General features: G+C 38.4%; 1 protein-coding gene across 8 annotated transcripts in view; it reads left to right on the top strand.

The window, feature by feature from the left end:
- Nucleotides 1-14,871, top strand: part of MTMR1 (myotubularin related protein 1) — a 37,501-nt gene extending 22,630 nt beyond the window's left edge. For all 8 annotated transcript variants that reach the window (XM_036402304.2, XM_036402305.2, XM_036402306.2 and 5 more), the window contains 3 exons: nucleotides 528-641; nucleotides 2,055-2,231; nucleotides 13,604-14,871. In XM_036402304.2, the coding sequence (XP_036258197.1) occupies nucleotides 528-641; nucleotides 2,055-2,231; nucleotides 13,604-13,768 (456 nt within the window). In that variant the 3' untranslated portion in view covers nucleotides 13,769-14,871. The remainder of the gene's footprint in view (nucleotides 1-527; nucleotides 642-2,054; nucleotides 2,232-13,603) is intronic.
- The last annotated feature ends 2,232 nt before the right edge of the window (nucleotides 14,872-17,103 follow it).

Consider the following 17,103-nt stretch of genomic DNA (forward strand, 5'->3'; position numbering starts at 1 on the left):
GAGAAAAGTAACTTACTTGAGTAGAAAGTGAAAGAAAAGTTTTAATTAAATGTTAAGCACAATGTATGTGTAGTAGTCTTTATTATTCAATTCATTGCATGTTGAAATAGGAAATAAAGCTCTTAAATGCCATTATCTTATTTTTTTTCCCCCAGAATGTTTTCTTGTTCTGTAATAGGAGATATAAAGCATATGTTTAAGAGGGCTTAGGGTAGAACAGAACACTGTTAGAGCTTCTTAAAATGGATTGCTTTATATCACCAGTTTCACATCAGCTAATGTTTGTATTCTGGTATACTTGGATAATGAATGTAAAGTATAGCTCTGAGAAGTATTTGTAGAGAAGTACGTAGGTAAAATATTGAAGTGGGAGGTACTGAAATTGCTGAGTTTTCCTGCAAATAATCCCTAAATAGGACAAAAATCTCACCTGGATTATTTGGTTACTTCTTATGTCTGATTTTCTTCCTTTCCACACTGCTTAAAATAATGCTGAGAATAATTTTACCCTTTTTTTTTACTATCAGTTTCCTGCAGCCTTTGAATTCAATGAGTTATTTCTGATCACCATTCTGGATCACCTTTATAGTTGTCTCTTCGGGACTTTCTTATGCAACTGTGAAAAAGAGAGATTAAAAGAGGTAAATAATTAGTATAATGCACATTCTTGTTTTTCTGATTTTTATATTAAAATGCATAGAAAATGACCTAAGATTGTCTGAGCTGTGTTTTTAAATACATTTCTCACATAGTCTTAAAAAACAATGCAGACATTAAATTTCATGGTATGAGTAATACATACAGAATTGTATATATTAGTGAGGTGGCACTTAGGTGATAACTCTTTAGTTATCATCTGTCTGGGGGGCTGAGGGCTTTAATAAGTCCTCTTGCAGGTGTTTTCAGCCAAAACACAAAATTTTAAATAGTAGTAATTATCAAATAATATTAGTATTTCTTTCACTATTTCTGAAGGAACTCCTATGGATGACGTGGCAGGTTAGGACATAACTGGATGGAACTTGTGGTTGAGGACTACAGAAATTAAAATTATCTAAATGAATGAAGTTAGGATTCAATGAAAGATTGTGTGTTTGAGAAGAAAAAATAGAAGTTTGTTGCTATTCCAAATGCACTTTTGCTTACTTGTGGCTTTGTTGTTTTTACTGCCTCATTTTTTCGAGCAAGCTACAAATTTTCAAAAATTCCTTGTTATATTTAGTTCTGCCTTTTTTTTTTTTTTAATTTGTCTCTACTGCTTCTGTAGGGGAAAAGTTGCATGTAAATACCACAAGATGGAGCTGAATAACATGTTCTCAGCAAATGCAGGGTTTCCAGACAGCTTTCTTTCATAAATGAATAGTCAGATGCAATTCTCAATAGAGAAATGCAATTTAAGACACAGCAGTAGTAGAAACACATGCTTTACAACACTGAAGGAGTTTAAATTTGCAAAATGGATCTGATGTAAGTTCAGATTTCCAATCTTTGATTTAACCATTATTATGCTGATTAAATTTAGAATAGTACAACTTTCAGAAGTGCAAATAAAGGTACAAGTAGTCAGTTTAAAGCGTAATATCAATTATTTGTTAGGAGCAAATAGTATGAGTGGGAAGATTGAGAAATTATTTTTCACAGACATTGTTTTGGATCTTCCAAACTCCCTGTCTCTTCACTGATATGCCTCTTAAAGCTAATCTTTTTAGTTTAGTGGGTCAGTGTGTAAGCATGTATTTAAGTACTGTATATATTGCTGTAAATTATGAGCAGTACAGGTTGCTTTTGCTCAACTAGCCTTTAGTGTCTCTGAAGAGAATATGTCTAAATCTCCCTTCTCTATTAGCCTTGGTCCAAAATAAGTGTTCAGATGTTTTGCTAAAGTTTTAAGGCTGTTCAGTGGTCAGCTACTGGAAGTGTTCTCAGACTGCTTGTAATTTTCTAGTAGATAAGGTAAAATTCTGACAGAATTACTGACAACTATTAACATCATATTTTAAAATTTTGCAATCCATGTCATTAATTTCTTTTTTTTTTTACTTTTTTTCTGTCAGGAGGTGAGCACAAAGACTGTATCTCTGTGGTCCTATATAAACAGCCAGTTAGAGGAATTCACAAATCCCTTCTATGTAAACTATGAAAACCATGTCCTGTATCCTGTTGCCAGCCTGAACCATTTGGAGCTGTGGGTGAATTACTACATCAGGTGGAACCCCAGGATGCGGCCTCAGGTAGGAGCTCTCACATGTCCTCAGGTATTACTGAAAGTTCCAGAGATCAAGAGAAATTCTTACTTTTCCTAGTGTCAAATGCAGCATTTAATACAGAATGCTCATCTGTTGCACATATTTCAGCTGATAGGGGAAAAGGTGTTTGTCATGAAGATAATGCAGGATGTGGTCAAACTTGGAAAAAGGATGTTTTCCTTTTTCTACAGTCACAAACTAGGGAGTGACAGTATCACTGTATTGGCTTGTAATGATTAACAGTCTTTTTTGTCAGAAGATTACTTTTATAATACTTTTATATTACTTTGTAACACTTTTTAATACTTTTATTGCCTTGACCTTCTCCTAGTTTTTGTGTACCTTTGTTTTAATCATGTTTTGCCTCTTCCCCAGCACTGACATAAATTACAGCAGCAGTTTCTGAAAGAACTGGAGTAACCAACTCATTTTGCAGGCTCTCTAAACTAAGCATCCCATGGATGCTTGTTTTCAATTGACTTTTATAGTTTTAAGCTGGTATACTAAAGATTAAACACTCCCTATACATGCTCCTTGATTCATCCAGTATTTGTTCTTATAAGTGATGTCTGCTATTCAGATAAATCTCTAAATCTCATCAGACAAATGCTCCATATGTTCTCAAGCTTAGAAGTCTGAAGAAAGAACATTCAGATTGTGTCACAACCATAATATATCTGAGTGTGCTACACCATCTCTTTATTAGGGTAACGTTCCAAGGTACCTCCAAGCATATTATGATAAATTACCTGTATTAAGTGATTGCTCAAAAGATGCTTTCATCTTCTAGCAGTTAGAATGAGATGTGAGTTTCAGATTTATTAGACATCCACAAGTCAGAGGCTGTTTTAAAAGATGATTTTCCAAGGTAAGTTTCAAGGCCACTACACTGGTAGAAGTCCAGGTTTCTGAGAAATAACTTTAAGGTCCTGGAAAAGTCTGGATTGTTTGCTTTTCTCACTGAGGTGTTTCCTCTGAGCTGCTTTGTTTCTCTTACTTGTTAAAACTTAGAAAAATAGTGTATTTTAGGTTACATAATTTTCAAGTGAAATTGTCAGCTGCTCTTTAGCAAAATCCCATCTTTCCTTTAGCCTGTTTGCTGAATTCCATTTGGGTGGTGCTTGCAGTAGCTGCAGCAGTGTTGGTTTATGACTTGGATTTGGTGAAGATCTCCAGGCCCTGAGAGCAAGCAGGCTTTGTGAACCACATGAAAGCCACTCCTGCTCCAAAAGAGGGAGGGTGGGGAAGAGGTGACATAATGAGGAAACAGCAGAGCTGTCATCTCTTAGTGAAAGCTCTGCTCCCTGCTGAGTGCTCTGCCTGCTTCTCTGGGAGATGCTCCTCAGTCACTTTGCCCATGAGACTCATTCACCTGAGAATGAGTCCTGGTAACTGCTTTAACTTTCCTGCACCTGCTTTTCTTCAAGTACTTAAAAAGTGTTTCAACTTTTTAATTCTGCCATGTAAGTTTTGTCTTGATATATCATCCCTTTCCTCTTGTCTCTGGCCTGAATTTATGTTTATGACCAACATTTGGGAATGTTTCAAATCTACTTGGATAAATTAGCAGCAGAAATTACAAGTTGTTTTTTTTTATTCAGAATTGCATTCACCAGTCTAATTATGAAAGCAGAAACTCATACAAGCAAATAAATAAACAATTTCTGCAATCACAGAATATACTAAGTGCAATAAGAATATACTAATCACAACATAAGTTTGCTTTCCTCTATGTTTGCATTGTTTGGTGTCACACCCTGTTAACCAATTCAGTAACATTCAGATGCATTCAGTGACAGAAAAAAAGGCAATGACCCTGTGACATCCAGCAGGCCTTCACTTATCTTTGGTGAAAAAATTTCTTAATCAGTGGATTTATTAAAATAATGGGCATCCCTGCCTACTGATAAAAGGTAATTTTGTTGAATACCTTTTAATGTGTTATCTTGATTTTCAACTAAATATAAGAGAAAATTAAATATTTAACATTAATAAGTTGTCTGATGATTAGTTCAAGGCAACCTTGTACTGTTTTATCAGCTGAAAAAAACATCTTTAGAAAACTAAACCATGTTTATTGTTTTTGAGATGCTCACCAAAAAAGGAGAAGAAGCCCAATAGGTGAATTTAAGGGAAGATGAATAATAGTACTTTGAATATAATCAGAATGGATCTTTGATACCTGTTTTGAGAAATCTCACAGGAGCAGAAGGGCAGGTTTTGGTTGGAGGCAATATTTTAGGTTTTCTCATTTCCACTTGATTAGTGAGCTTGATTTTCAAATGGACTGAGAGAAGTTTCATTGCAGTTCATTGCCTCTTTTCTATTGGAAATGTGCATATATGACCTGTAATTTTTTAAATTTGAAAATTACTGAATGCTAACTTGATATAACCATTTATTTGTTTTTGTATTATTGTACTCTGTCTTCAAATATCTGTGTCTCAGCCTTTACCAGTGTGGTACAGTCTGAGCATATTCTTCATTGCTCTAGGACATACAGGGTTTAGCATTATTCTTATGTTCTATAAAGATTGCTTAGAATGATACAACTTCAGTTCTGTCTGAGCTTTGTGGAAGCCTGAGATGGTGATTTTGATCATGGTTATTTGCATCAAGAGCCCTGTTTCTTTTGTATTGCAGTAGATCTTGTGCACTTAAGGACACACAGCCTCCTTCCATAGGGTTCAAAGCTCAGGAGTCTGAGAGCTGAGCACTGTGGAAAATTCTAGGTTAAATGTGGACATTTCTTGCTGCTAAATTGTGCTTCAACAAGGTCATTCTAATTCTTAAGTGAAATAAAAAGGTTTTTTGTTTGAGTTTGGAGGTGTTACATCATTATTGGCTTCTTGTCCTAAGAAAATTAGATAGATCTAAGTTCTGTCTTATTTGAGTTCATTGACTGAGAAGACCTTTTTCAGATTTGCTCTTTCTTTGTGTTAGAGAAATGTGTATTTGTATGTGGCATGTGGAAGAGAAGCTCTTCCATTCTGTCATACAGAGGTGGAGATCTGTGGTTATGGCCTTACAGGTGACCCTGCTTGTCTGGAATACATTAGATAATGTGATGCCTTTGAATTTTTTCAGTTGATATGTATTTTTTCTTTTTCTATGTAGTCATTTCATCCTCTTCTTGACACTGATTTGAGGAGTTTTGGCTGCCAGATGTCATTAGGTATCTCCTTGGGCATCTCTGGAAGGTGGGGAGGACAGAGCCATGAACATGATCTCTGCAGGGGCAGTAGTTTTGAACTAACACACCCCATCATTCATATATACAGAGCATGAGTCAAAGTTCCAGTCCTTTCAAGTCAAGCTGTGAGAGGCAAGGAAAATAATGGATTTTAGTCACCAAGCTTTGCCCAGTCCATTAGGATGTGTTTCATTCTTTTTATGCTTTCTTGGAAATTATGTTTTAACACTTGGAGGACAAGGCTTAGTTCAGTTTTAGTTTTATGTGGGTTTTTTATTTTTCTATGCCTGGTAATTCGTCTTCAAGCTCTGTTCTGTAAATTTGGTCACAATGCTCATGTTGAAACCATAGAAATCCCATAGTAATTTTTCAAATTCATTGTTTCCTTCATGTGTGTGGACTGTCACCCAGAGTAAAAGGCCAGCACCATCTATCACCTAGAAATTCAATTCAGCCTCTGTGGTGGGATCATCTGCTAAAGGCAATCTCAACACTTCTGTGCAAGAGTCAGGAAATTCTGTTGGCTGGTTAGCAGCTCACTTAAAGATGTGAAGGGGAAAGGTAGGAATAAGTAAAGCTGTTTGTTCAGTATGTACAGAAATGACTGCAAAGTATATAAATAGCTTAAAATTGCTGCTTGTATTTGATGCTATTGCCAAAGGATTTGATGTGTTGAACAGTTGAGCAATCAGATGTTAGCTGTGCTTCAGTGTCAGTAAACACAGAATATTGTATAGTGAAAGCAACAAATAAGATCCTGAGTGTCACTGGGAAAATTGCTGACAATAAACTGGAAAATATAATTACTGAACTGCTTTATCCTGCATGTAATGAGATAATGTGTAACTTACTGCATGTAACTTGCTGCCTGGCACATGGAGGGTTCATGTGTTTATCCCTGCCTGCAGTCACACTGCCTGGTGTGTTCCCCTCCCAGCAAGTTGCCATTGGGATATTTTTGAAAGTCCATACATTTGATTTACCACCATTTTGTGGCAGGACAGAGCTATCACACAGCTCTGGAACTGCTTGGCATTGCTGGTCCTGAGTCCTTGATTTTGGATGAAAGAGTGAGGCAGGAGATGTCAGGAGAAGGAATTGTGGCTTAGACAGCTGAGTGTAACCTTAGCAAAGCAGATTTCATCCCTGCAGTTAACAAAGAGTTTCTTGTGAGATGAGGCAGGTTCTGGCCAGTAGTTGGTAATTTCTCTCTACTTGGGTGTCAAGTAAAGATTTCCAGAGTCTAGTTTACTGCAGATAATCTTTATCTATAGCTGAAAGTCTCAGTATTCAATCAGTATGGAATAAAATAAAGACTAACTGCTTATCCTGGATGCTGAAAGAAATTGTAGTTACCTAAGAAAAAGAAATTGGTGAGCATCAGAATGTGCACAGAATGGGAGAAGCTAGTACTGTGCAAATAATCTTAATTTTGGGGGGTTTCTAACACATTCTGAAGGGAAAGCACTCCATTTCTCTCATGTCTCAGATGTCTGAATCTAAGTGGGCTGTAGGTTTTAACAAGCAATGGCATCAGCTGGTAGCATGTGCAGCTTCCTGAGTCTGGAAATCTAGGAGTTGTTCCAGTTCCCACCTGGTAGCTGTGGGGATATTATGAGTTTTGCTATCCAAAATTCATAATTTTTGCCCTTGTTTTTCCAGGAGGCAAGGGCTTTTTGCTTGATCTCTCAGGAGCAAGAAGTGTGGAAGTATTGACTATTACTGAAAATTGCTGTCTTCATCATTTGAGATTGCCTTTTGCTACAGGTGTCCTGTTCACTAGGCTGTCAGAGTTCCAGTTCTTCACAGAGAGGAACAAAAAGCTCAAGTTTTTTGGAAAACTGACGGTCTTAAGCTGAGCAATGAATTTAAAATAACCATTTTCTTCTGCAGCTTTTCTTCCCTGTTGCTAAAATAGATAAAGTGTGCTCACTGAACAAGGCAAAATGCATTCACTGTTGAACAATTTTCATGTGAATGGCTGTCCTTGAGCTAGTGGAGTAACACACACTAGATATCCATCCAATTAAGACTTGGTGGTATTATAAGTGAGTAACTATTATAATTTCTCTTTTATCCATCCTTGTGTTGACAAATTTTGCTATCCAAAAGCACTTCAGGATCCTGAAGGATTCCTTGGGAATGAAAACCTGAAAATCAGTACTGAAAGTGAACTGTAGTAATTCTATGAAGAGGAAGGCTTGAATTTCTGAGGAAATGAAGCTGCCTTATGTCTAGATGGTTTTTATGGGGGATGTAGTATGTATATGATATAGCATAACTATAGTTTCTCTAGTGGGCATAGTTTAAAAAAACCACTTTATTTTTCCTCATATCCTTCCCTAGCAGGAATAATTCATCATAACTGTGAAGTGGCATGTGCTCAGCATTACACTGCACCAGGTTCTGCTTTTGATATGTGTAGATAATTCAGTTTAAGAAATGGTTTCATATCAATGGTGGTTTTAGTAATAAAGAATGTTTTTAGCAGTGTTGTAAATATTTTTCTGCTCAGTGTAGGCAGTAGGTATCCTACTGTTTAGGTGGAGGAAAAGTACCTGCTTTTGAATTAAATAGGAAGGGAAAGGGGAAGGGAGAAGCAAGTAGCAGGAAAGAATTGCAGAAATTGAAGGGAGCTACAGGTGAATGAATTGATTGTATGAGGAGAGAATCAGGGCCTATGTTGAATTGTGGCTTGGTGAAGAGAAGTTGAACTAAAAATGTAGAGAAATGTTGAAATGGGAAGAAATGGGAAAAAATGTGAGCTTCCCTAAATAAAATCTTCCTGGTGAGTTGAATATTCTTTTTACTTTCTGTTTACAAAAAAAAAAGTTAGTTCCTTAAGATAACTCAGTGAAAGAGAGGGAATGGAATAAAACTAGGAATTTGAATGTGCTGGTACAAAATTTGGTTAGGGCTTAAAGCAGAAAGATGCCAGAATTGAAAAAATAGAGAGGGGAACAAAAGAAAAAAGCCCCAACACTGAAAAGTCTTTTTGAAACGTTGTGGGCAGATTCTTCTGCAGCTTTTCGTGGGCCAGCTTTTTGGTTAATGCCTGGACTGAGGTCAGACTTCCCAAAGATCCAGGCCCTTTTCTCCACTACTTGGTGCTGCTGGCAAACTCCATATTCTTGTCCCTGTTTGGTTCTGTTGCTAGCTATATTAGGTGCAAGTGCCAGTTTTGTTTTGGGGTGATCAGCTTCTAACTGTTCATAGTAAATTTTATGTGACTAGAGAAATCTATTTCTATTTCTTGTAAATAGTACATAGCAGATTTTTTTTTAAATGAAGTTCACCCTCCAAAAACCATTGAAAGGTATGTAGTACATTCACCTTTATGTTTCTACTTCATTTTTACTGGACAATTGTGTTAAATCACAGAAATTAAATGTACTGTTTTTCAGCACATGGAGATAATAGTTTAAATAGCACATGAAAAACATCCTGAAGAGCAATGGCCCAGGAAATTTTCCAGCCCAGCCAAAGTGTAGATGCACTGCTGGGTAGAGTTTCATCTGTGTAGGCTCCTCTCATGCAGCAGAAATAGTTCTGTGCTTTTAGCTGGGTTATGGACAGAAATGATGGCTGTAGAAGCCGAGTGTTGCCTGGCAGCATCACCGTGGGGACACTGGTGTGACAAAGGAAAGGATGCATACTCTGCTGAAAATCTGTGGACTAGAGCAAAAAATAAGTTGAATGCAGCTGGGTGATAGGTCCAGAGTCATCTTTTGAGCTTCCACTCCTAATTGAGAGGCAGAATGAGAGAGTAGGAAACAGTACAGCTGCTGTCAGCTTCCCAACAAATTCATCTCAGGCCAACCAATTACAGGATTTCTTAACAAGACAGTAATAAAAGCTTGCCTTGGAGATGCTACTTGTGCTGTGCAAGTACACAGTTCTAGGGTTAAGGTGGTAACAAGATCTTGTAATAAACAATCTTCCTCCAACTTCTTGTTGCCTTGCAGCATCTGTCACTCTCCCACTTCCTTTCACTGTAAACAGTGGCAGAGTGAAGGAGAGCCTCGTTCACAGCAAACCATTACAGGTGTTATTGTCTGCAGGGTGTTGGACCCATTTCCTTCTGAAGAAGGTTTAATTGAGAGAGGAATCTCATGATGAAATAGAACAGGGTGAAGTGACAAAAATGGAGATGGTTATCTGTAAGAATTTGTGCAGGATGGTTTGAGGATACACTGACAGCAACAGGTCTCCCTGGGAAGAAGTCTTCAGGAAGTGTGGAAATTAACTGACTTTTTAATTTTAATGTTTTTCATGACAGAATTTAATTCATGATGTTTCATCTTTTTACTCTTCCTCCTTCATCCTCGTGCCAGGCTGCATTTCAGGTCTTTTTGTAGGAACTTCTGTGATACCTCAACAGCCTGTATCACCTTTTCCTTACCCCATGATAATGTAATTTGAATATCAACCTTTGTTACTAAAAAATCAGCTATTGTCAGCTGCTTGAAAATTGAGCTGCTTGAGATTTTTCTAGATTGAAGTTGGTCGGTTATTTCATTAAATTGAAGTGTGTATTGGAAGTTTAATATGTGAAACCTGTTTCTGGAATTTTATTGTTTATTGTGTGCATCTACATGATGCTGTGTTAATGGCAATCAGAAAGAATCTTTTCCTGGGAAAGGCATCATATCAGAAAACCCCTCTGTTGTGTTTACACTGCCAGATGAAATGGCATGATGATATTTATGTGGAACTGTCCTGCAGTGTTTAAATCTAGCATGCCCTTACTGAAAGATGGCCAATATTTTGAAGGTGACCCCTTTTGTCCCCTACTATGAGACTCTACTCTGCCTTGCTCACAGCTTAGCTGGGCTCTAATGGTTTGCATTGAGTCCCCAAGTTTGTGTGTCTGACTGAATTGTTTTGTAAAACTTAATCCAAGAAGGCTCAGTTGCTTATGAGAATGTGACTAAGAAAAATGTTTTCCCATATGAAAATATTGGGAAATTTACAGGACTTCTGTTGGGGCTGTTCTTCTAGAAATGCTCCATCTCTAGGGAAAACATGAGGTTTTAGTGAGATTATATTTCAGAAACTGTCCCGCTCATATCCTGGAAGAAATTCCTCCAGTTTGGAGGTCTGAGGCTGCAATAATCTCAGTGAATTCTCAAGAACTGAGAATAAATCAAAGGAGTGAGAGATGGATTTTACACAGAGTCTGTGAGAGAGTTGTGTCTAGCAGGGAATAGGGGCTAGGGGTGAATAATGCTCGGGGTGCTGGAGGTGTTGGCTTTTTGTTCAACCCATGGAACACAGTCTGGGAAGGTGGGCTGGAGGGGACATGGCTGCAGGCAGAGTTGTCCCCTAGAGAAATGACATTTCTCCCTGCCTTTGCCACAGGATTCCTCTGTTGTAAGGGAGCTCACCTGGAACAGAATGGTCCCTCTATTTGTGCTTCTTATTTACTGGGTGTCCTGCTTGATCCCCACATGCCCCAGCTGCAGAATTCCCAAGTTCTCTGTTCAATTAGCAGGTGCTGGCTTCAGATCCTTGTTTGTAAAAGTAGTGTGTTAATACTCCCATACCTCATTAGGGTGCTGCAGAAATAAATTTGTTTCTTGACATGAGATGAAAGTACAGAAAAGGAAACTTTAGCATTTTAAATTCAGAACAATAAATAAAAGATGAGGTCAGACACTGCAAAGAAAACGAAATATTGAATAACTTCTCATTAATTAAGTAGCATCAGTCTGTGCACTGAGTAAATGAGGAATACAAGGGGGAAGCTAGTATTTTAATATTTATTTGACCAATGATTTTCTACAGATATACAGGAAGGCTGAATTGAGGCTGGAGAAGTAATCTTCATTCTGACACCTCCTAATTCTTTGAGAGCATAATTTTGCAATCTTAATGTTGAAGAGTTTTGTGTGTGAGTTGAATATACACAGGCTTTTTAAATGTCATTATTGTTATTTAGCTAATTTATTGAGAGGCAGCTCTGCTCTTCAGGATGGACCTGTGGGGAGAACAGCACTTGCATCAAGGCTGAAGCATGAGCTGCTGAATGAGGCTCTGGGCATGCAGAGGGATGAGAGGTGCAGCCACACTTTTCTTCCTCAGAGCACTTTGCAGAGCTTGCCAAGTCCTGCAGCAGCTTTTCTGTGCTGTATCCTGGAAAGATTTGTAGTAGGTTCCCCAAAAGCCAGTTTTGTGGAGCTGCTTTTTGGGAGGGTGTGAGCTCTGCAGTGAAGGCAGCAGCTGCTGCTCGTGTGAAATCTGCCCTGGTTCCCTGAGTCATGGTTAACTGTGCAGAAATTGGGTGTACAGATCTCCCATGACCAGGGAGCCATTGTGTGACTGATGATCCCAATGGTAAATCATTCTGGTAGGGACCTACATGTTTCAGGAAAATGTCTTCCTAAAGAAATCTAAAGTAGGAGTCTGTGAGAAAGTGATCTTTTATTGAGGGGGAAAAATAAATACAGGGGATGCCAATTCCAGAAAATCTCAATCTTTACTGAAATTTGAAGTTTCCACAGTGTGTATTACAGCATCTTGGATAATCTTTATCAGCAGGCTCAGTTCTGTCATGTTTGTAGCTGTTCCACTTTCTGTAGTCTCCCTCAGAAAAATGAGATTGGCTTTCTGGAGAGTGTGCTTTGTGTTTGATCAGTGAAGGAGATCTGTAGATTTGTGGCCTCACTTGCTGAAGAGTTTGTATAGAGGATGGAGGGTAAAGCTGCAAGAGAGGGAATTCATTGCACAGTGAGGGCAGGGCTCCAGGGTCATTGGGAGCTGGTGCTGTGCAGCAATTGTTCTGCAGAGGACTCCAAAAGTTTTGCTTTTAAAATTGCTGTAGATGACATGCTGGATGAATTAATGACTCCCAGGGTACTGGGAGCAGCACTTTCTCTATACACTGAAGTTTCTGTTCATGGGCTAAGCCACAAACAGGAAAAAACTATATGGCCAAAAAATTGTAGACCTAAAATGACCTTTGGTACTATTTCATTGTTTTAAGTTAGAACAAGAGTTAAAAATTAAATGGTATCTTTCTGTGTTAGGTTTTGAAAATATCAAATGCATGAATTTTGGATGTGTGTTCTTTAAAAAGCAAGAATTCACAAAAATGTAAGTTGTGACTCAGTTGTGTATTGATAGCAAGAAAAACCCTTTCTGGTTTTTGCTGTTTCCTTCACATGGCACCACGTGCAGGTGGCAGGCTCAGATGTGCAGCCCAGCCTTAACAATCTCTGCCAGGCAGCAGGAACTGATGGTGGGAGAATGCAATTCCCTGGAGCCTGGCATTCCAGAAGCCTAGGGTGTAAATTACTCATCTAGCAATCCCAGTGCTGCATTTCCCCATGATGGTTGCATCAGTGCAATTAAATTCTTTTCCCCTCTTGCTCTTTCCAAAAGCTATAAACAATTAGAGTTTGTACAGGATAAAATAAATTAAAAGCAACTTACAGTAAAACTTTTTTGGCCTTGTTGTGGAATTTGGAAGAGGGGGAGGGTTCTCTCTGCTTGTTTGAGATAACAAATCCAGCTGCAAAGTCCAGTATGGCTTGAATCTTCCTTTGGCCACAATATGATTGAATGTTTCAGATGCAATGAAAGGGCTGTGATGCAGAGTGGTGCATCTCTGATGTTTGCTGGGTAATGTCAGAAGCAGAAACCTGTACAATGCACTTCTGTAAGAGATTTATTGGAGTAAGACTCTGGGAGGTCCAGGCACCATTCACTTGGCTGCTGCACTTTCCCACTGGAAGGGGTCAGGCTCCTGGAAAGATGCCTGGTTACAAGAGTAATGAGATGCTCCATATGGAACCAGCTTTTTTAACTCTATGTATAAAGTCCTGTCCCAACAGTCCAGAGAAATCATTCCCAGGAAAGGCATTTTGAGTTCAGCTGACAGTGGTATTGATGAGGGATGCAGGTACATTTATTGGAGTATATTTGGTATAAACCATTTGCAAACACTTTTTAATAGGTTTCCTGTCAAGTGTGTTGTTAGAAAGGGACAGTTTCCTGCAAGGTTTCATTTCAAATGACTCAAGAAACACTTTCCCTAAATATTGACAAACTGAAATTCACAAGTGTTGAATTCCTTGTTATTGAAAGCAACAGCAGATGCATTGCTGGAAAGGATAACTCACCATGAGAGTCTCAGTAAGCCTTTTGTTTCTTTACCTGGCAGGTTCCAATCCACCAAAATCTTAAAGAGCTGCTGGCCATCAGGACAGAGCTTCAGAAGAAGGTTGAGGATTTGCAGCGGGAAGCTGCCACACGTTCCATTTCCTCCTCCTCTGACAGAGGCTCATCTCCTTCCCATTCTGCCACACCAGTGCACACCTCTGTGTGATGTGGAACTAAAGCCATGTGAAAAACCAGTGTCAGGTAACACAGAGGAGGGTGAAATGCTTCTCCCATCACAAAAGGATTGTGAGTGACTTGTGATTGCTGTGATCTACATGCCTTACTCTGTGTCTGATACTATCACAATGAGGCCAAAAAGAGCTTCAGTAGATGTGATGTATTTTCTTGTTGGCAGTTCCCACATGTGTTTTGACACTCTAGCTAAGTCACCAATCGTGAAATTAAACTTTGTTTTGAGCAACTAACAATTTAACCACTCTAAAAAAGAATCCATCTGCCAAGCAGAGAGAAAAATGCCTCACACATTGTCTAGAGTACTATGCCTGGTTGAGAGAATCAGATGAAATGCCACATGATGCTTACAGAGAACACAAAATGTTTTTCTGAATGGGAGCTCCTTATTTCACTCAGTAATATATATATATATATTTCTATTTTTTTTTTTGCTAGAGCAATTTATTTTTTTTAGGTAATGCACTTGGAAATTGATTTTAAAATAAATGTTTTCCAGTGTAGTCAGTTTTACATTTCGAACTAAATATGCCATTAAAAGTGGATGAAGTTGAGCTGGGTTTATCAAGTACACCACACTGACTTGTATGATGTAATATATTTGGTAAAGCACGTATTTTAGGTTTTTTAATGCCTTTTGTACAAGTTGAAATAAAGTCTTTTGACTGTTTAGCTTATTGTTCAGTTTCAGCCTCCTGAGCAAGGGGTAAACTTGCTCATGTCAAGGTCTTGTACAAAGTAAAAGTTTGTTTTCTAGCAAATGGTAATATTTGGGGTTGGAATGACACCCAGCTGTGTAAATTGTATAGTCTGTATAGCTCCACGTTGTGAAGTGTGTTTTGTTTCTAAGTGTACACACAAAATGCAAAGCTGTGTGCGTTTACACCCATGTGTATGTGATGTTGACCATATGCATCCTCCCGTGGGTTTAAGCTGTACCTTCAGAAAATGGATCCTGCCTGTGCAAACCCTTCTGAGGACCTTAACTTGCAATGACTTTGTTTGACAAAGTTTTTTGAATAATATGATATTAATTGTTTTTCTTGAAATAAAGCCTCTTGGCTTTTGTTTTTTAAATTCCTACTAGCATTTTTTTCTGTAATAATTTTACTGTGTTGTCATGTTAAATATACATTCCCAACTTTCTTGCATCTCCCCCCAGAAATACTCATTGGAGAGTATTGATTACAGTATCTGATTACTGTAACATTCCTCCTTTTAGAAAACTACTCACTGGCATTCTTGGAAGGCCTAGAAATGGTGCATGCTGCAAATTTTCCCTGGATTGTTTTCCTGCTGTATTTCATGAAAATCTGGTTCTTCTCCTTAGGAAACTTAAGTATTGCAGCTCTGCTTTTTGACTCTTGTATTGCTCCAGGTTCTGCTGGTGGGAATTAAGCCCCATTTTTTAGAGCCATTTGATTCTCTATGGTGACTGTGGGTTTTCCTCACTGTGAGTATTCACTTGTTGCTGCACTTTTGTTCCTGATACACCACGGAGCTTTTCTGTGTCTCATTCTCTGCAGTAACTCCACCCAGCACACAGTTAATGAGCCAGGTGAGCTGCTGAGCACCTTCCTGACCTCAGCTGCAGAGGCTCAAGTGCTGTATGCAGTCTTCATGTTTACTGTGCAGTGCAGGGTATTTCAACGTGTCCTTTTTATGTAGTGAATGCTTTTTAGAATAAATATTCACCTACACAAACACAGTTTGGGAAGGCTTGCAATGTTGCATCTCTTAATCAACCTCAGGCTTTTTATAAATAGATGAAAGATGGTTTTGTGTAAAAATGGTTCTGCTGAACAGTGTGCCACCAGTGAATTTTACATTGCCAAAATATGTTGAGCTGGTGTTGAATTAAACTATTCTGTACTTCAGATTTCCTTGACATTTCTACTGTATATTAAAGTAAAGCACATTATCTCCAAAATGCAGTGCTAAAGAAAATCTTTTGAAGTTTTTCTCTATATTTGTGCTAATAATCACAACGTTTTCTCTATAATTATTGCAAAAGCAATGACTGGATTAGCTTGGGCATTCTGAGATTTTTAAAGCTAAACTCTGAGAATTTGGTTTTGCATAGAGGAGTATCAGTTATTTCAGCTGACTGGCTGTGGATCCACCAGTTTCAGCAGAGCTCAGTGAGTCCCTGATGTGCAGGGAGAGCTCTGGGGGAGGGTCCTGCTGTCCCATGTGGCAGCACAATGGATGTATTTGTACACACTTAGCAGAGAAATGCTCAGAGGTATCCTGTAGCTCACATGGGTTATTTAGAGCATAGCTTTGCACTGAAGAGATGATTGTTGTTGTACTCATTCTGCTTCCTGATAATCAGATTTTTTCCTATTGATTAAACAACTAATTCTGGTGGTATTTTTTTTTCTTTTTCAATAAGGCAGTATTGAACTAGCTAAGGGACAAGCAGAATCCTGTTCCCTGCCTGCACCTTGGACAGAGCTGTTAACTTCTGGTTCAAACACTTGGTCTGCTTTGGTTTTTGGTTTTGACTGCTCAGTATAAAGGGAATGTGCAAAGACAGCAAGCAGCTGCATTTGGCTTGCAGGATTTCCCTATTCTCAGTGGCATATGAGAGGGGGTACAACCTGAATCCAGTGTCCCAGAAGGGGATGAAGCCTTGGTAACCAGCTGACACATTTTTTGCTTGTAAAGTAGGTTAAGTGAATCATCAGCATCACAGACCATGCCTTTTAAGTTCGGTTTCAGAGCTGAATTTACACTTCTTTCCCCTGTATAGATAAGTAATTTTTTTGCTGTTTCCTTGAAATGGAAGAAGGCTTTTAAAGGCAGTAAACACTCCTAACTGCCTGGTTCTGTTCCCTCCTCCAGGAGTTAGAGCTTTAAACAAGAAGTGTTTCATTGCTTTCATTTTCCAAGAGAAGCTGTACTAATTCATGGGCTGTATGTAGTAACACCAAGAACATCTGGTTCTCTAAAAGCTGAAAACAAGGAATCAAGAGCTCTCATTCATGTGCACTAAGCCTCACAACAGAGGACACAGTAAAATGGGCAGTTCAGACTATTCCCCAGGTGAAACGTTTATGGTAAAAAGCAGAAAGGAATGTCCATTTCCTGAGACCATATCTGCTGAACTAAGAGAGTATTGATAGCTTTCAACTGCCAGATCTTGGGCAGCTTGGAGGAAAGAGTTAAGAAACATGAGTCAGAAGTAGTTAGTTTGAAATATAAACCATTTTTTTTGATTGTGGTTAAAAATCACATCATGATACAAAGCTTAGTTTGCACTGCACGGGAGATTTATCCCACTGGGTGTGAAAATGTAAAGAAAAC

The sequence above is a fragment of the Molothrus ater genome, chromosome 14 (assembly GCF_012460135.2).
Source record: "Molothrus ater isolate BHLD 08-10-18 breed brown headed cowbird chromosome 14, BPBGC_Mater_1.1, whole genome shotgun sequence".
In the NCBI taxonomy this organism is placed as follows: domain Eukaryota; kingdom Metazoa; phylum Chordata; class Aves; order Passeriformes; family Icteridae; genus Molothrus; species Molothrus ater.